We start from the raw sequence: 20646 nt of genomic DNA on the forward strand, positions 1-20646 counted from the left end.
CATAAGAACAACCAATTTTAAGGACTAAAATGCTGCTCTCCTCAAATTGGTGCTTTTTGTGGTCTGAAAGGTAGTAAGTAGTACCATCCATCCCTCATTGAGTTGTAAGATCAGGAGAGAATTAAGGAGACTTGATGTAGAAAGCTGAGCAACTTATGCTTGCTACCATGTGGGTTTTCTATATTGTTACTTCACTGTTTTTGTTTGTGTTAGAAATTTACCAGCGTTTCAGACCAGACTCCCATTCATATATTTATAAAAATATTTCTCAAGCCCAATTTAAGTATTAAAAAGATATTTTTGGTTTTCAACTAACTGTACCTCTGTAAACCCTTCATTTGCGTTAAGAATTGACTATATAGTATTTCTTTATAGTGATGGAGAGGCATCTAACTTTAATTCAACCCTAATGTAGTATGCAATATAAAAGAGTGGTTTTTCAGTACTGATGTTAGTTATTTTGGTTTTACAAAAATCATTGCACTCTGTCACTAACAATATTAATGTTATGGCAGTTACATTGTTAGCTAAATGTAACTTCATGCTGTTTGATTCTGTAGGGGACTGATAGTACTTGAGGAACAAAGACAGCTGTTTTTAAGTTAATATTTATAGTCAAACCTGAATTTATGTGAGATTTTTAAGATGAATCTTACGAAATATTCAACTCATTCTCTAATGTACAAATAAACTGTAGAAATACAGTATGATATGTATTTAAAATTTGATGGTTTATAGTGTAATAACCTGAATTAAGCATTTGATGTTTCTTTGTTGTTTGAGGCTCAGAATAAGGCTGCCATATTTAGCCTGGGTTTTGGGGGGTTTTTTTTTGTAACTTATACTACATTAAATTCTTTTAATTCCGTATATGTTTTATGTTCATGTCTTAAGTAATTATGAATGAATTATTGGGATGCTGTGTTTTAATAGTCACTTGACTCATTATTTAAAAATAGTTTGTTTTAAAGTTATATTTTAGTACTATCAGTGTTCTAAAGCTATGTTTTACCAACATTCTTGGTATAATCACTACCCTTCTCATTTATCCTTAAAAAAGGATTGATTGAGGTTTTTGTAAGTGCAAGTCCATAATAGACTAAATTTAAAATGTCTTCTTTTCAGTGGTTAACCTGATGTTTTCTATGAAATGAAACTGATACACCTGGAGTAGATACGAAGGAACAGGGCATTGGCTGGTGGCTGAAAGTTTTTCTCTTAATAATTTGATGATTGTGTATGTAGTATAAAAAAAATCAGTGTTAATTTTAAGATTTATTGAAACTGAGATATCTACATTGGGACAAATTTATAATAAAAGACCATTCACAAACATAATTTTAAAATAGATGACTGTTTTCTTGCACTGGCAGGTATCTGACATTCTTTTTCCATATTCAGTGTGTATACTATACATACAGCACACATCTCAATTCAGACTAATCACATTTCAGTGCTCAGTAGTCCATGTGTGGCTATTACAGGTTTTTATAATTGTGAACTATTTAAATATTTTTATAAAGAGTGAAAATGTCTCAGGAATATTTTTTAGTCTACCAAAATAAATATTACCAGTTTTTCCTTTGAGTAAAGTGTCAGTGAGACTGTTGGATATGTCATTTGATTTCACTTAAGATTGTTATTGCAAAAATGTTTTAAACTGTTTATTTTCCTGTGTTTTTTTTTAATATCAATATATTTCTTTAAGGAGAAACAGTTAAACTAAAAATAAATCCTTTACTTGAAAACACACAAAGTATTTTTGATGGTTTAACGTTATGCTTCATTCTTGCCAATTTGAGAGAGATTTAAATATTATTTGTTTTCTGCACTTTCTCACCTTGGTAAATCTGGAAAGCAAAAACTTTGTTATTTGCATTTGCTTTATGAAGGAGACAGTAAACTTGAGCTCTCAGTCTCGCCACTAGTCTGTCTTTGTCTGTTGTTAAAATTATGAGCCAGTCTCTTTGGCGCAGCCAAATGAGTAATCACCAGTAATGTGACTCGTGCTGGAAGTGACTCCATCAGCACCTGTGACGGAGGATTAGTTACAGTTTACAGAGCACCGCCTCTTCCCTTCTCTCAGTGTGCCCTGAGCCAAGTAGTCGTTCTCATTTGGGTGTCTGCACTGTTGGAAGCTACTGCAGTGTGTTTCCACGCGGAGTACAGTGGGAAAAGGCTTTCTCTAGCTGATGGATGGCTGTTCTCTCTATTTGGAGTATCTTACTGGTTATGTAAGCGACCTCGGGAGAAATTATCCTGACCCAGATCGGAGGATGCAGTAGTGCTTCAGCTGCAGGATTTCTTAGTCGTTAACACCACAGTGCTGATGACAAAGAGCGAGTTGTAATCCTCATCGCTGCCAGGACTGAGCCAGAGCAGACAGAAAATCGTCATTTGCTCTTCGGAGACTTGTTAGGTTACAGCCTCTGCTTCGTTCTGTGGTCTTGGCTTTTCGTACTATACAATGACGACGCTGCAAGTGAGCTCAGAAATGCTTGGTTTGAGAGCCATTTGCCTGTGATTTTTGAAGACTTAAGAAGTATTTAGGCTAGATTAAAAAAACACTGCTCAAGAACAAAATGGAAATGTCAGCTATACTTCTTGACCTTTAAAGCCGTCTTGTGAATATCTGAGATTTAAAGATAGTTTAAAATTCTCAAGAACAAAGTACGGTTTGTATTTCTCTGCTTCCTTTTTCTTTTGTCTTAATTTACATTTGGTTTTGCTTCTCAGCCTTAGGAAATAAGGTCACTGTCTTTTATAGATCTAGTCTTAGTGGTCTAATTTTAAGAATTTTTAACTATTTCATTTGTTTAGAAATATTTACTGTGTTTGTAGTAATTTCATAACACTGTAAAGATTAAACAACAGAGCTCTAGATTTTTAATTTAAAGTATTATAGCAGAAATGCTTTAGATTAGGATTTAGAATATAGTGTTTTAAGGGAAGTAGAAATATTTATTTTCTGAGGGTTTGTGTGTGTGTGTGTGTTTGTGTGTGTGTGGTGTATTCCTGTCCCCACCCCCAGCTTGTTTTCTAACAGTGTTTTTCAATAGACCTGCTTGGGTGGGAATTTGGACTTTGTTCTTTCAAGTCACTCCAGTCTTTTTTTTTTTTTTTTCAACTAAACCTTAAACCTTGACTTCTGAAATATATCCTACATTGTTTTCTGCTTTAGTATTTTCCTTTAGTGAGATTTATATCAGATTTTTTTTAATGAGCTTGAATTTTTTTTTTAACTTGGAAAAGGAATTGTTAAATGTTAACCGGAGATTATTAAAAACTCAGACTGCAGACATAAACTCCATGAATTTCCAGTTAAATGTTAAATGGTGAGCTTTAACATGGTTGGTTTGAGCAGCTGAGTTGTGTTTGAGAACTGTAGCTGATTTATTTTAAAAATGTTTTTTCGAGGAGGGCTCATCTGTTCGCCTCTTCCTCATGTGAATGGAATGTGGTGCAGCATGGAGCCCCAAACAGGATACAGTTGTTCTGAGCATTCTTCCTATAGCGTGGTAGGCCCTACTAGAAATGCAGGCTCTCAACTAAGTATTTATTTTGGCTTTATACTATTTTTAAAGTACAGTTAACACAGACAAAGGACCTTAAAAGAACTCTCAGTCCATTAATAAAATTGAAAAAATGTTTTGTTTCATTTATGAATGTTCAGTTTTTAATTAGTAATTTAATTTGGATTTTCAAAGGCTTTTTTCAAGATTGGAATAATAGTCTTTTTGTGATTAGGGCCATATTCTACTGTGACTTTGATCAGATGGTAGCTCATTGCTTCCCCTTAGGCTGTGGAAGTTCCTCATAGCATGGTATATCTTTAGTCTTGAATTGCTTAGCTATGCATGAGTTCTAGTTTCTTTACATTCCAGTACACCTAGACCCGTGAAATATTTACTACAGATTCATCATAAAAGCTGTAGGAGCCATTCACCTTTATTTAAATATTTTTGTTTTTATTTTAACCTAATAGTATTTCTTTGAAATGGATGTGTTTTACTTGGATACGAAAATTAATAATAGTTACATCATTGATTTGCCACTTTAAAAATCAGGATGTATTTTAACTGTTAGTTTTATATGTTGTTTGTCTTTAATTTTTCCATAAAGTAGGAACAGTTGCACAATTTTAGGGTTGCTTGTTAAATACATATTGAAACATTTCTTTAACAAGTGCTATAAAAGTATCAGCACTTTGTGGGAACATATTTGTACTTTAAATATAATCGCAAATTTTCAAATTTGCAAGTCGTGGCTCTGTTTGCTATTTAAGAAGCATGGTATACTTTTGACCTCCATTTGTACATTTATCTATCAGAAATAGGCCATTTAAACTAGTCTTTTGACATTTCTGGTAACTAAGTTCTACCGGTGGCTTTTCGGTCTTAAAATGAGAAATTTGTTTGTATTTTAGCCTAGAAACTAAACCCTTTTTTCCTCCTTAAGTTAGTAATTTAAAGTAGAAGTTGGCCTGTTGAAATTTACCCTTAGAACTCTGACCTACCTTAAAAAGCAGAGTTCTGAGAGGTTCTCTTCAGAAGAATGTTTTTCATATTATAAAATGACTAGGTCTCATAGGAAATGCAAACCACCTGTATTATTTGCGTAAGAAAGAGGCACTCAGACTAGAGAAGTTACTTCTTTTTCAAATCCTGCTTAATTGAATTGTATCTAGCCACTTAGATAATGCCTTTTGTGGACCTTTTTGTTAACCTTCACTAGTTGACCTGACTTGGTACTGTTTAAAAAGAAATAGAGCATTTGATAAAACTCCATGATTAAAATTTCTCTTGAGAAGGGGCCAGTGTTTTCTAGTTTATTAAAAACTAAATAAAGATACAATATGACAAATGTTACATATTTCACATAACACATATACTAGTAGACATTTTAAAGCCTAAATGAAATAAATGCTCTTGGATTTCATACAGGCTTTATTCAATTGTTAGGTAAAGTGAATAGGATTTTATGAAATGATAATTTTAGCAATTTAGTCTTGGTAAGTGGAAATGTTAGATGGCAACAGTAGCAGGAGATAGCTAAATAATGGAAGAATGTCTTTTTTTAAAATATAGTATCTCAGCCAAATAAAAATACTTTTGATAAAATACATAGTACTTAAAAGATTAGCCCTAGCACATGGGAGGTAGGATCTTGCTGTGATTAGGTTTTCTAATCATAAATATTGAAAATAAGTGGAAGTGTAAGAGAATTTTTTCATGTTAATTTACGAAAGAAGATAACATTTATAAGTTCATGCTGTGGGTAGTGTGGAAATAAGGCATGTTTAAAATGCTTACTTACTCTCATGTTTTAGCTTTTTCACAACACTTACAAAGTCCTCAATGAATCGAACTGAAAGCTTTAAAGACGACTTCTTAAATACAGAAATTAACTCTTTAAGAGCCTCTCTGTGCTAAAGATCTTGAAAAGTTTTCCCCCAGAGTGTTTATTAATTGTGATTAGTAAGATGTTAGATTTCTTTAAGACATAAATAAGAGAAGGGGGAAATAAAATGGCTTTGGATCTCCTGGGGATTTTTACTGTCTGTGCCAAAAGCTTTGGTTTGCATCCAAATGGTCACATAAGTTTCCTGTAGCAAGTAGATTTTCCCATGTGGTATAGGTGATTTAGAAACTGAGTTGCTTGTTTATCCCATTTTCCAAACTTAGATTCTTTATTTGTAAAGCCACTGTATGTTTTTAGGATAGTGGAATTTTCATTTTTAAGTTTTAAAACAGTATCATGAATATAACATACTTGGTTTTTATTCAAGCTGCTTCTACTTCAAAACTGTGATAGTCATTTTAAAAAGTGCATTCATAGTACCTTTATTTCCTTCCTTCCTCTTCCTCTCCTGCCTCCCTCACTCCCACCCCAAGATATGGGTAAATTCCTTTATGTAAAAGATGAGTCTTCTTTAAAATAATCAAATGACCATGGATTTGACTTTCCCCCCAACCCCACCCCCTGTGTTTCCCCCTCCCTTCTTTTTTTGCTTTTTAATAATGAAAATCTGGAGAAAGATCTTTACCAAAACGTGGGTTTTGTGTAATACTTCTTACATCCCTCTTCTTTTCCTGCACCCTTCCCCCATGCTGCTCTTACTGAAGCAGCTGGATTTTTTATTTGTGCCTGGGGCAGGGGCAGGGTAGGGGGTGGGGGTGAGCAGTACACAGGGTGGAGTTAAAAGACCAGATGCATTTAAAATCCTTCTTGATGTGAATAAGCTATGGAAAAAATTACGTGTAAATCATAACTACTCTTTTATAAAGAATAATAAAGTAAAAAAAAAAAAGAATTGTATTTATAATTTTTTAAACAGTTGGAGTAATATGCTCTCCTACCTAGGTTATTTTTTCAGAAACAGTTTCTCTTTTATTAGCAGAAATTTTTGTATGTATATATATTTGATTATATCCCTTTTTAAAAATAAATAACTGGAACTTTAAAAATAATATAACTGGAATTTTTTCATATTATTCCTTAAAATCTACTTCATTCCTTTTAAATAAATAGAAAATATTCTATTGTATGGATAAAAACATCACCTTAGATCACAATATGAAAACTAATATTGATTGGTATCCTGAAACTTTCATGATAATGACTTTAATGCATTATATTTACATATCCTTCTTCACATTTTGAGGATAAAAGCCAGAAAATAACCATTAAAATTTTTCATTTTTCTTTTACCAGATTTTCAAACCTTTGGTTGAAAAAAGTGTACCCAGTTCAATCACTGCAGTAGAATTCCTTGTAGATAAACAACTGGATTTTTTAACTGAAGATAGTGCCTTTCAGCTGTACCAGGTAAGACTTTTTAGATTGCTTTTAAAAAGTAATTATTCATTGGACTTCACTGATATTCAGATATTCTTTTGAATATTCAAGTCTAGCTAACAAGAAGATGTATGTATGAGGAACCCAGTGCATTTGATAAATTTTGGTTACTGGATAAATGATTCATTTATCTATCCAGTTAACAAATAAATACTGTGAACTTACATGATCCAGGCAGTGTCCTATTGTTGGGAATGCACAAGTGAGCAAAATAAAAGTCTCTTCCATTCTAAATAATGTCCATTGTTAGAAAATAACTGGCTAGACATTAGTATAAATTATCTTTGTCTCCAGCTCTGAAGGTTAAGAATTGGGTCAAGTAATGTAATTAAATGAGATTAGTGTTTACTATATACATACATACCAGCTTAGCATAATAGTACTTTATTTTCTTTTTAATTGGAAATTTTCTTTGATTGTCATTAATTGAATTGTTCAGTTCCTAAATTTTAGTTCCCAGTTGCATTTAATTACAAATACACTTAATTGGAAAAACATTTTCTAGTAGACTTTTAAATTTAAATCATGTGAAGAAACTCATATACAAAATGTAAGCTAAAAATATATATATAGTAAGCTGAATGTTTTTTAAAATCTCTAAGCTCCATAAGTTAATTTTTTTAAGATAGTGCTGAAAACGCAACTGAAGTTTGTTTTCTTTGTATATTTGAATTCTAGATTGAACTAAATCAATATATTTCATAGGTTTCATTTTACTTAAATAATTAAGATAATACAGTAAGCACACAAAGAAAGGACAAGTGAACTAGTTTGACTTTTTTTTTAATAGAGCTGAAAGTCGCTATTCCCATTTCATTTCATAATAGTTACTGTTTTTCAAAAGTAAGATGTAGAGGCATCGTTTCCATGGATAGAACAAAAGCTTGAGTTAATAAGCACTTGTTTGTTGTTTGAAGTTATACTTAGGGAGTTAGTTGTCTGCCTCTTCTATTAGATCTCCAAAATGAGATGATAGTTCCCTCGGTTTAATGTTATTTTCTGTTTTGAAGTCTACGTAAATAGGCTTTTGTTTTTTCACATTATTTTTTATAGGTCTTTAAATGGCTTCATTTTTGTCTTGCTAGGTTTTACTTTTTGATTGCAATGTTTACAGCTAAAAATTCATAGCAAGTTCCAGTTTAATATTGGAGATATTAGAGCTTTTCCCATGGGTTTGATTTGGTTTTGTCTTTAATTGTGAATGCCATTTAGTTTACTGTAGGCCTTATAATTTGTTTCATTTCTAACAGTCTTTTAGTGGAAATTAGACTAGGTGAGTCTAGGTAAAATTAAAGAAACCTTCCAACTCAGTATTTTAATTCTGTGGTTGCTGATTAACACTGTGGAAGTTACAGCTTGGATTTGATTTAGAGAACTGAAATTGTTATATAGAAATTACTTTTAAAAATAGACTCTCGCCAGGTGGCCTAAAACTCTACAACATGTTTATTAAAATTATTTTGATTGAAAGATTGTGCTGACATTTTATAGGTTTTTTTTTTTACACATTTATAAACTTGTAGATTCTGCTGATTCTATTATTTTGTTAAAAATAAAGGCACAAGAGCTAAAGTCTAATTTGATTTGGTGAACCCTGTGATTATCTTTGTTAGCTATTTATATTTCCCCTTCTAGTATAGGTAAGTTGATCTCTGGCCTAGAAGGATACTGTATCTTCCAGAGGTGACATGATTCATTTGACATTTTAACCATTTGTGTTTCACAAATAATGTGAATTCTCACTTCTAAGAAATCAGAAGGAATTGCGCTATGAGCACTTCATTTAGGATCCAGCATATCTTAATTTTAGAATTTCTTATGAATTTTAGAAGTAATAAATGGTATACAATAGAATTTTAGCATGTGTTTTCATTTTTATGTTTAGTGTTTTTTTAACCAGGTTAAAAAATACAAAAATATTTTCTCCAGTATGTAAATGACAGGCACCTACTGTAACATTTTAAATGAAAATTTACTCCAGAGATCGAAGATGGCTCGGCTCAGTCTAGATTTTCAAATTTATTTATTTAAATGAATTTGTGAAATATGGACATAGTCTAGGAAAAGGAAGTAATTTTAGAGTTCACAGAATTAGAGTAGTCTTTATCCCAGGGTGCTTTTCCCTAACCAGTTGTCCAAACAGTACATTAAATTCCTTGGCATGTTAAACATGGCAGCTGTTCCTGGCATAGATTTTGTAAATAGTGCCTTGACATGTCTTAACCTTAGGGTAACCTTATGGAAGTCAAAGGGAGTTTGGGGAAAATTGAACAAGGTTTTTAAATGGTCTCCCTATTTTTTTTTCTCACTTCTTTAAATTTCATGATGCATTTTCTTCTGAATCTGGTTGTTAATTATCCTTTGTAGACTTCTTGAGTGTGATGGGAAACATATCTTTTGGAAATTGCCGTTGCGTGTAGAGTGATGAGTACACATTTGTTTTAAAAAGTGCCACAAATGCACTTAGGATGCTTCCATATCTTGGTGACTATAAATAATGTTGCCGTTAATAGCAGGGTATATGTATCTTTTTGAATTAATTCTTATTTTGTGGTTGGCTTTATTCCTTTGGTAACCATGTATGTTTAAAAAGCTAAAGCTCTAAATGTTCCTAGAAACAATGAACAGTACATATATGTACAGTAAAAAAAATAGGTGCAGTATATTGTGCATATGTATTTACATGCAATATATTGTATATGTGCAGTCAGTTTGTAAAAATTCTACCTAATAAAACTGAAAAATGAAAAAAAAATTTTAAAAAGATCCCACAAATGATGCTTTGCTTTGACTCTAATTATGCTCTCTTTAGTTAACTTGTAGTTAAGCAGTACAACCCTATTTTTTTAATGTATCAGAATAACAAATTGTAAAGTAATGGTTAGGAAACAGATGACTCAGAATTAATACAAATCCTTTCACTTTTAGGTCACTGGTTTGAATCCTACGCTTATCTTTCTGAATGATTTCAGTGTATTGAATATCAGGTGGCATGTATTACATTAGTTGATTTGATCATTTTTAGGTGACATGTATTGGTGGATCAAGGTACAACCACATAGATTATAATTATAGTTTTCAGTATTTTGGAAAGAAAGTTGTTTGAGGAGAGACAGAATCAACGTCTTATAGACAATATAATGAATACTTATTAATTATACATTGCTGAAGCAGCATATCATGGTATTGTTAATTCTGTTTTTTCCTTCCTTGTGCACACAAATGAGTTTCTGCTTCCTCCTTTTAGATTTCCTGATCATGCCTAGCTGCAGTTAACTTTCTTTGAAGTAAAGGGGGAAGGGAAAAAGAGAGGAAGTAGGAGGAAACCTTGCAGATTCTACTAGTCTTTCAGCTGGCTGGGAAGAAGAGGAAAAAACAAATTATTAGTTCTTAAAGGTGATTTTTATAGTTTTAGGGTTTTTTTAATTACTATGATTTCTGTGGTGTGGTTACCTTGGAGGATGATTACAGAAGCTTTTTAAAAGCTTTGCACTAAAATTTGAACTTTTGATCAAATTCATGTAAAGTTTGATAATGAAATAGGAACATTGAACTTTTACCATGATTTTGAAATCATCTTGTCCTGGATTTTGGCTTCTGACCATGCACACACCTGCAGTTTTCAGGTTGGTTGCTTCATAGTGGATATAGAAGAGATTATTTCTTACCTGAAAATTGTATATGACTCATATCAGTTAATCTGGGTTGGTCTGGCTTGTTTGTCTAGTATTTTCTAGGGATCCAATCCTCTTTGCTTTTAAATGTAATAAAGGAATAATATAAAGGGCACTAGTATAAAAACCATTAGAGACTTGAAGCAGAATGTGCTTGTTCAAAATTATACCCTGTGTTTATCTTATTGTATGCTAAAATTCATCACAGTAATAAGATACTTCTCCTAGAATAAGGTAGAATCATCCTAGACCTGAAGGAATGATTCTGTTGAATGTTCTGGTTTCATTGTAATCTGCTTAAAGTTTAGAGACCAAGACTATTAATACTTCAGTTTCTTTCATTGCGAAATAGAGACAAACTACTTTCCAAAATACTGGAGATAGTACTGTTGTGCTGTAAATTGCTGGTTGAAGGGAATGGGTGGAGCACATCTGAGTATTTTCTTAGTACCTAGACTAAACATTAATTAAAGCCTTGAACAGAGAAAAGGCTTCCATTATTTAGTTAATGAAAGTGTCTGAACTGTGTCTGATCTGTTTATCATTTCTCTAGTCCTTCAGTGAGAAAGTTGTTTTTCCAGTTGAAGTCCGTTTTGACCCACAACTTTTCCATCATTGATTAGATAAATTTATTATCTGCAGTTTCAGAATATACCTAAGTTAGTTATTGCTAAACACATGGTTTGCTAAAAATAGGTTGAATGATTGCCCAGGATAAGTTTTCAGTAGTTTGAGGAGTAGAAAGTAGCAAAGACATTTATTTTTTCCTTCTACATGTTTGTAATTGGCATTTGGAATTGCTTCACAACCTGTATTAGGTGAACTTGAGTGAGATAAAATTTAGCCTCTAGTCAGCCTAGGTGAACAGTTACCTGGTTGCTTGGTTATTATCAGCCAAATGTTATACTTTGTTGAATTAAGTATTTAACGTAAGTGAGCCACTGACAAACGTTTGAAAATCTTACTGGTGATAATTTGGCTTATAAGTAGATTTATTCCCCAGGGTACTGTGATGATATTGCTAATAATTTAGAAAAGGAGGTAAAACAGAATTTCATTGTTAGTATTGCTTTGGTAAGTAGAGAAAAGACAACTTTTTCAAACTTTTCTTTACTCTCATTTCAATTTGTGGTATAGATACATTACTTAAGAGCATTTTTAAACTTTACCATTCCTAGAGGAAATAGTAATTTGACCTGGTATAGAACATATGTAGTTATGTAAATGTTTCTGTCACAGAATTCCTCTCGGATTTGTTCTTTCTGGTAACTATCTTTAATTTTTCTAAGGGAAAATAAATAGACTTTCAGAAACTACCCAGCAAACTTTTTTATTTTTATGATGGAAATTAGTTTTTTGTGGTTTTTTTTGCAATGATGACTGACCTTGGCATTGACAGACAAGAATTTATAAGAAACACATCTAGTAGGATATGGGAGTAGAATACACCCACACCCCTACCACCAAGAATGAGAGCATTAGATCTTGAGTTGAGATGGGGAGAAAGAGGTCCAGAACAGAAGAGAGGGGGCCTAAAGCTCTTCGTGTTCCATTTACTGTTAACTCACTTGATTTTTTTCCCAGAAAGAAGTCATTAAATGGAAACTTTATGCTTAGACTCTACTTCGCTTTAACTTACCCTTAAAATTTTTTAATGTCCGGCCTTAGAAACATTCCCAACTGTCTTCATTCGTTTAGCAGTTATTTAAATTATGCGGTTTCCCTATTCTTAGCATTCTTAAGTGCTTAATGGTTTTTAAAAGTTGATAAAAGTATAAGTCATAGACCCTATATTTTTCAAGGAGTTTATAATCTATGATAAGAACTTAGATTAAAAGGAAACAATTTCCTTGAAATTGATGTGATTTAAGGAGCCAAAAATACATAGTAAAGACTTTAGGAATACAGAGAAAGGAGAAAGGAAAAGTCAGCAGAGATTAAAATGATTTAAAGAAGTCTCATGAAGAAGTTAAAACTTGAATGGGGTTCATTTGAATGGAAATGGAAGTGAAAGATAAGGAGAGTAAGGCCAACATTTGGCAGAAAGGACAGCATGATGATGAGGTAGATTTAGAATCAGTCTAGCTAGAGAAAAAAGAGTTTAGTTTTGAATAGTAGACATCATACTAGAGGAGTAAGTATTGTGGGATCAGATAAAAGAGGAATAGGATTGTTAAGTACAGTTACTGAATGACTTTTACCTTGCAGGCCATATGAATGATTGGATACTTTGAAGCAAGAGAGTAACAAACACAAAATTTTCTATGTAACAGGTCGTCTATCTGGTTATTGTAATATATCAGAAACAGCTAACTGACTGGATAGTCACTAGAGTCTTGTCTTAGAGAATTGGTCTAGCTATGAATTTTGGAGTCAGTTCATGCAGATATAGTTTCATATCCTAGCTTTGCCATTTACTAGCTATGTGACGTTGGGGAAATGTAAGTCATTCTAAACAATTGGTTTCCTTATTTATAAGATAGATACTATCTACCTCGGAGTTGTTGAAAGATTAAATTAATGATACTCAGCTTGTTACTACATAGAAACCACTCAATAGAAGGTTGCTATTTGGACATGCTCTAAATTTCCCTTTTTGTAGATGGTATCTTAAGCCTTTCTCATAGATACTTGAAACTCCTTTCTCTTCTTACCATATGCGGCCATTGGACATTTCTCTGCCACCATCTGTGCCTCTTTTAACAATCTGTCTTATTTGTCTTCTCTGGAACTCTCACCATTCTTTCTGCAGCTGGTGCTAGATAAACTTTTTTGGTGTAGATACAACTCATAGTCAGTATGTAACACAATGTGACTTTGTAGTAGTATTTCTTCTTCCTTCTCCCCCTTTATAAAAAGTGCCTTTAGATAAGATTTCATGGTGACTTCTTAAACTATTATTTTAGCAAAATGATACTAGAAAAGATGCAGAAGCCTATTATATTACTCATCACAACACATCCTTACCTTTTCTCCCAAAATATCGTAAGTTCCAATTGCTGCTGATAGTTATTTTGATCTCATAAAGTAATAAGTGATACTCAGCAGGTTACAGAATTGTTTTTGTCTGGCTCTGGAGAAAGGCCATGAGGATATAGTAGTACAATTTGGAAGTCCTCTAAGCATTGAATAAGAGTTGGACTAAATGACCTTTGAAGTTCTTTCCCAACATTTAGAGCCATAATTCTGTGAACTTGCTTAACGTGGAAAAACAACCATTTCTGACCAACATTGACCTAATCAAATTAATCCCTGACTAATGATTTGAGTTCCAGGGATAAGAGACATTCAATCTAAATCGAGTTTTATCTCAAAAGAGAGAACTGTGGAGCCAGGCAGTGTCAGGTGCAAATCAAAATTATGCAAAATTAGAATAATAGGATTGTTTGAATTAATAGTACTTACTGAGAGCTTTCTAATCTGTTTTTCTGTATCTGTTTCTGAATTATGTTTTGACAGAAGTTGAGCACATTCTCAATTAGTCCTTGAGTTTTTATATGCATTTCCTTTTTCCATTTCAGTTTGCCTTCATATTAGCATTTGATTGAAATTTAAAGATGCCTTGTTGCCATAATGTCAGTAAAAGAGAACTGTGAGATTGTAGGATATATACACTGTACCAAGAATATAAAAAATACAGGATCATAGCCATAATTGTGAACTGACTGCTGGTGGATTATTGGCTTGGTAGGATCAGCATCTGTGGACAGGAGCATTGGCCTGGGGGTGGTCTAGGAGATGAGGCCAGAGCAGGAAGCTACTATTGTGTAGTACTTGGCTTTATTCCATTTCTAGTCAAAAGTGACAGCTTGCAATAGTGGGGCCAAGCTGAAGCCTAGAAAGAAGGATGGACTACAAGAAAGGGGAACCAGAAGCTAAAACAGAATTGTTGTACTTCCTTATTTAAGTAGGCTCTTTTAAAATTTTAAATTGGTACATCATGTTTTAATATTTATTAATTTTTCTCTGCATTTGGTTTAAGTACTCTTTTTATCTCCCACCCTGCCTGATTTTATATTGCCATAATTTCAAAAATAGTTGTGAAACATGCTTATTAATCAGGTATGCTGATTTTATATTATCTGCTGCCATTAAAATGGGAATTTCGTTTGTAAAAAATTTGGTTGCAAAACTTGGTGTGTTGAAAATGTGTTCATGGAGTCCAGGAACATGTTATTGTGACTGAAATTTGGCTCAAGTATGAGCTGTTCTGCAATATTCAGATTAAAAACATTTATAAGCCACAGTCTGCAATAGTTCTCTTCTGGTCCCAAATCTGCTATGATCATATGCTGAAAAATCTGCCAGTCTCTTTTTAATTTTTTTGTGGCTGCTGTTATGAATTTAAAGTATGTGAAATTATGCTTCTAGACATCAGATTTCAAAGATTCTAGGCCATCACTTAGTTGCCATTGAGATTTTCTAGTTTCTTTCTGCCAATCAAAATAGGTTGATACTATTTATTCCTTTTACCCAACTGCAAATTCTTACTAAAGCACAGCCATTTTATTTAAAATCCCAAACGTAAAATGTTAATTTTTAGTGTGTTGTTAATTTACATTTGTAAGGTTCATCAAGTTCCAAAATATTTCCATTTGCATTGTTTTAGTTAATTCTTATGTTAACCCTATGAGGAAAATAGATTGTATTATTATCTTAATTTTGTGTAATGCTTTCACGGAACATATATTAATCTATTTAATCCATACAAGTCTTTGAGAAGTCTAACTTAAAATGCACTAGGTAGCAGAAATGGAAATTTATGTAAACTAGATTTAATTTTTAAAAACGAGATGGGGGTATTTAAAAGATACAACGGACAGTGTCATGGACCTGCACTGCAGGAAAGCACAGCTGAACCTTATATGGGATGGAATTAGGAACTAGACAGTCAGGAACTCAAGTCACATATTCCTTCTTCCCCCCCTTCCTCAGTCTCCTTTCTGCAGACAGGTTTCTTCTGCTTACTCATAAGTTTTGCTTCTCATAATAGTAGTTTCACGTGACTTTTATGTGTCAGCATTGATTTGCCCACCCATTCTCCCTCTTTTGCAGGACCTTTAAAATCTAATATTTGTCTTTCTTAGTAAAATTAGAGGTAAGAGTGTAGGAAAATGAAAGGCTGAAAGGATAAGAAGGAAGAAACATGACAAAGGGAGAGAATATATGATAGCAATTTTAATAAGCAAACAAAGTGAGGTTTAAGGAAGTTGTGACTTGGCATCTAGGTCACTCAGCTAGTGGTAGCCCAAATAGAACTTGAATCAAAACTTTAGATTCCAAGATGTTATTTCTACTGTTCCACCCTGCCTTTATGAGCTGCCATAGACAACAACGGGCCACACAGACGAGAGCTGCCCATTTGAGCACCAAGGGCCAGTTGTTGGGGTCTTGTTATTTTTCTTAGATTTCACATCTTTCCTAAATGTAATATTAAATTTTCCCGTAACTTTATTGCCTGTACAATTTCCCTAGACTTTTTAAATACTGGCATCAAGCTGTACCCTAAATCTGTGCATCATTTTCTGACTCATTTGTTCCCTAGGCTAAGAATCCAAACAGATTAAGATATTTTGCCCTCTCCCAATTTTCTGAGCTGCTAGGTTTTTTCTGTTTTGCTCAAAGATTTGTTCAGAGTTAAAATTGAAAAGCAATACTTTAAAACAAAGCCCTTTTAAGATTATCTCTAAAATCGAAGTCTTCTTAGGCTTCAGACTATAGACAAAATAGCACTGGCCCTTAGTCAATAAATAATGATTGGAGGCTGTTTATTCATGTTTGAGGGCCTGCCGTGCTGTATTCAGGAATACAAATAAACTTTCATAGAGCTTATAATCTAATGGTGGAAACAAACAAACAAAAATATAAATGTAAGTATATTTACCAGGGATATGTAAGGAGTCTTCCCTGGTTGTGGGAGAAATATAGAGAGGATGCCCTTATTCTTAGAATAAATGAACCCTAAGTTGTCTCAGGATGAACATAAATTAGCTGAGCCACTGAGACAGTGAGGCTGGTTAAGTACCTGAAATCCAGTGAATAAGCAGAATGTGTTGAATGGTCTACTTCCATAAACTCTAACCACACCTTTCCTGTGAGATGAAATGGTGACTAAAAGGAGTATTTTTAACCATTTTATAGTTGGGTCAGCCACCTGACTGACTTCAACCTCATTGCCTTCTTGGAACAGAGGAATAATGGGCATTTGTTTAAAAGAAGCAAATAATAAAACATGTCATTTTAATCATTTATGATTCAGTGACATTGAGTGCATTCACAGTATTGTACAACCATCATAACTATCCATTTTCAGGACTTTTTCATCATCTCACACAAACTGCATTCGTTCAACAGTAACTCCTCATTTCTCCCAGTACCCTACTCTTCGTAACTCCTGGTATCCCCGGTTCTGTTTTCTTGGTGTATACTTTCTTTGCCTGTTCTAGATACCTCATATAAACAGAATGTTAGCAATATTTGTCCTTTTTGTTACTGGATTATTTCACTTAATATAATGTCTTTAAGATTCACCCATGTAGCATGTGTCAGAGTTTTGTTCCTTTTTAAGAGTGAGTAATAGTCCATTGTATGTATATACCACATTTTATTTAACTATTCATATGTTGATGGACATTTGAGTTGTTTCCGCCTCTTGACTATTGTGAGTAATATTGTTGTGAGCACTGGTATTTGCTCGAGTTCCTCCTTTCACATCTTATGGGCGTATACCTAAGAATTGTATTGCTAGAGCATATGAAAATTTACGTTTTGTTTTTTTAAGGAACAGCAAGCTGTTTTCCACAGCCTCTGTACATTTTTTCATTCCCACCAACAGGGTTCTGGATTCTCCATATCTGTGAGAAGACTTGTTATTTTTTACTTTCTTGATAATAGTTACCCTAATGGGTGTGAGGTTCTTTGTCCGTTTTTTTAATTTAGTTCTTTGGTTTTCTTGTTGAACTTAGGAGTTTTATCAATCCATTAACAGATACATGCTTTGTAAGTATTTTCCCCTATTCTTTGGATTTTCTTTTCTTTTTGGATAGTTTTTTTAAATTAATTTGTTATATGGTGTAAGACAGGAATCCAGTGTAATTCTTTTGCATGCAGATATCCAAGTTCCCAGCACTGTTTGTCCTTTCCCCATTGAAGAGTCTTGTCACTGCTGTTAGAAAGTAGTTGATCATTCATTCTAGAATTTATTTCTGGGCTCTTTATTCTATTCTTTTAGTATATTGTCTGTTTTGATTACTTGAGATATCTTTTTTCCCCCTCACTTTTCTACAACTGCATAATTTGTCCAAATGATTTTTAACCTTAAAGATAAATCATATTGAAGTATAGTGTTCCGCTTAACAGTTGTCATTTTCTGAAGCACTGATTAATGTTTGGAGCATAACTCTTTTCATTAAATTATTAGGCATAGGCTTGCCTTTTAGAGAACATATTCATTTATTGCTGTGTGCCAGTTACTTTGCTAGATACTAGGGACTTAAAGACAGATAAAATACTTGGTTCTCTTTCAGACCAGGGGGAGAGACTTAAATAAAATTACGGCAACAACCTAGAAGTTCTAAAGTAGAGGTATATTCATAATGTTCTGTATTGTGGAAGCAAATGATACATTAATACCAGCTATATGCCCTTTTGGGGGGGATTTTACTTTTTCTTGGAAGGCAAGAGTTTAGAAGATGGGAAAGAGATAAAGCAAGCTAGTGTTTCACAATAGGGTAGGATTCTCCAGATGAACAAAACCCTGGTGTGTATGTTTACATGCATGTATGTAGAGAGTAAGAGGGTAGGGGAGGAAGTTTTAAGGAATTGACTCATGCATTTGTTGGGGCTGGGAACTCTGAAATCCACAGGACATACCAGCAGTCTGGAAATTCTGGCAACAGTTGATGCTAAGTCTAAAGGCAGTCTTTCTTTCCTCTTTGGAGGACCTAATTCTTTTTTTCTTAAGGCCTTCAACTGGTAGAATGAGGACATATAGAGGATAATCTGCTTTACTCAAAGTCTACTGATAGAAATGTTAACTGCATCTGAAAAATACCTTCACGGAAACATCTAAACTAGTGTTTGACCAAACAACTGGACACCATATAGCCTAGCTAAATTGATACAATAAAATTAACAATTACAGGTACTATTGATATTTGATTCTTTGCTTTATAGTAAGTTGTAGAATGATAGATACCTTGGGCTTTTCAAAAGCCTTTCCAAAGGTATTTAAGTTAGCACCTCTTCCCAGTTGTTATGTTAATGGAAAAAAATCCCCACACATTTCCATTGCCCTCCCCTCCTTTATTTAGAACTATTAGACTGTAGATTAAGACAACTACAAAAGTGAAAACTTGAAAAGCAATCTCCTCAAGTCAACTTAGAAGTGGTCAGCAGACAGTGGCCTACCAGATGGTCCAGTCCTAGCTCCCTAAATGCGAGAAAGTATCATTCCTTTCTCTGTTACCATAGCTCTGCCTCCTCTTGACTCTTGATGCTGTGGTGTTTTCTCCTGGCTATCCATTATCACCTACCAATTCAGTCTAATTCCTGACCAAATTCTTATATCACTCACACATTCTTTGAGATCTTTAGACCTAGTTATTTGATAAACTTATTAATTATAAATGATTAATATTTTTCATCATATTTGTACTTAAATAAGGATACCTATATATCTCAAATCTATAAGTATGTAAAATAATAAGGGATTTTAAAATAGATATATGCAAGGCTTTTCTGTATGTTCTTTGGGAGTCAGGTACTCTGTATGGAAATGACATGTTATTATTTCCCGTTAATACCCCTTCTCCCCTCTCCCATTTATGGAATAGCCATTTTTGGAAATAGAAAATTCTGTATTAATATAGATGAGAAGGCCTGGATTATATAAGGCTTCCTTACGTATAATCTTCAAGCTTAAAGGCCTTTAAGACATTATCCAGTATGTGGACTTCCAAAGTATAATATCCGAAGCACCTTAAAAGGATGGTATTTTATCTTGTTTCTCCCACATCCACTCCTGTTTTCAAGGAATTAAGTTCTGTCACATACTAACAATTCCGTCCAGTGCTTAATGAAGCTCAGTGCAGAGAATTTTTCCTAATGTTTATTGCAAACATGCTAAAATAGTCAGGCAAACTTAACATCAGTTGAAAGCATCTGACTGGCATGTTGTTAGTGCTGTAAAGGTTTATGAGGCTCTACTCCAGCCAAGGGTGTATAGTTAATTAATGATGTTCCCTACCAGCACTGGTAAAGGAGCAGGCTAAACTACTGATTTGTTTTTATTGGTCTTGATTGCTCCAAGATATCTGTTTCCCAGAATGTCTTACTCTACAAACAGGTATAAATACACATATTTGTACTTAAATTTTGTATGAGTTCAATTTAGATGATGGCGCAACTTGGTAGCTCTGCCTTTTGTTAGAGTGTCTGATTTAGGGCAAATATTATTAAAATAAAAAATAATTGACAAATTTATCAAATATAAAAATATAGAGAGAACAAAAATCAGTACACAACAGTTAAAAGAATAAGTTGCCAAATTTACTGAGATTCGATTTTAAGATACCTAATCATATACGTAAGTACGCATGTGTAAAATTTATCTTCTCAGGGAATTCTGGCTCTTTGGAGGAAGGCAAAGTGTACATCCATTAAGTAAGATACCAGAATTTGGTAGTAGAACAAGCCAGCTTGGACTCAGATCCCATCTCTGCCGCTTACTGTCTGAAACACTAGGCAAGGCATATAACCACTTAACAATTTTCTACTTTTCGTCTATAAAATTAGGTATGTAATACCTGTTTCATGATAGTGTTGCTATTATCTGTGAGATAATGTATAGGAAAAAACTTCGTACTCTATAAAATTTTTCTGATAAGGAGAATAAATATGGTAGAAGTTCAGAAAGTAAGTAGGTCTGGCTGGGCTAATCTCAGTTTGTGATACGTGTAGTTTCAATAGTAAAGTAGTTGTTTTTTAAACCCTGAGCACAAAATTGATATCATTCACAGACCCTACCACCTCACCAGTGGTCACATAATTGGTGGATTTCCTGCATCCTCCTAGTTTTTTCCTTCACTTTGTTCCCAGTCAAGATTTCTCTCCT

General features: G+C 33.4%; 1 protein-coding gene across 6 annotated transcripts in view; it reads left to right on the forward strand.

The window, feature by feature from the left end:
* JMJD1C (jumonji domain containing 1C) overlaps nt 1-20646 on the forward strand; it is a 257864-nt gene that overhangs the window by 180246 nt on the left and 56972 nt on the right. For all 6 annotated transcript variants that reach the window (XM_064488133.1, XM_064488134.1, XM_031461228.2 and 3 more), the window contains one exon: nt 6715-6828. In XM_064488133.1, the coding sequence (XP_064344203.1) occupies nt 6715-6828 (114 nt within the window). The remainder of the gene's footprint in view (nt 1-6714; nt 6829-20646) is intronic.

The sequence above is a fragment of the Camelus dromedarius genome, chromosome 8 (assembly GCF_036321535.1).
Source record: "Camelus dromedarius isolate mCamDro1 chromosome 8, mCamDro1.pat, whole genome shotgun sequence".
Lineage (NCBI taxonomy): Eukaryota > Metazoa > Chordata > Mammalia > Artiodactyla > Camelidae > Camelus > Camelus dromedarius.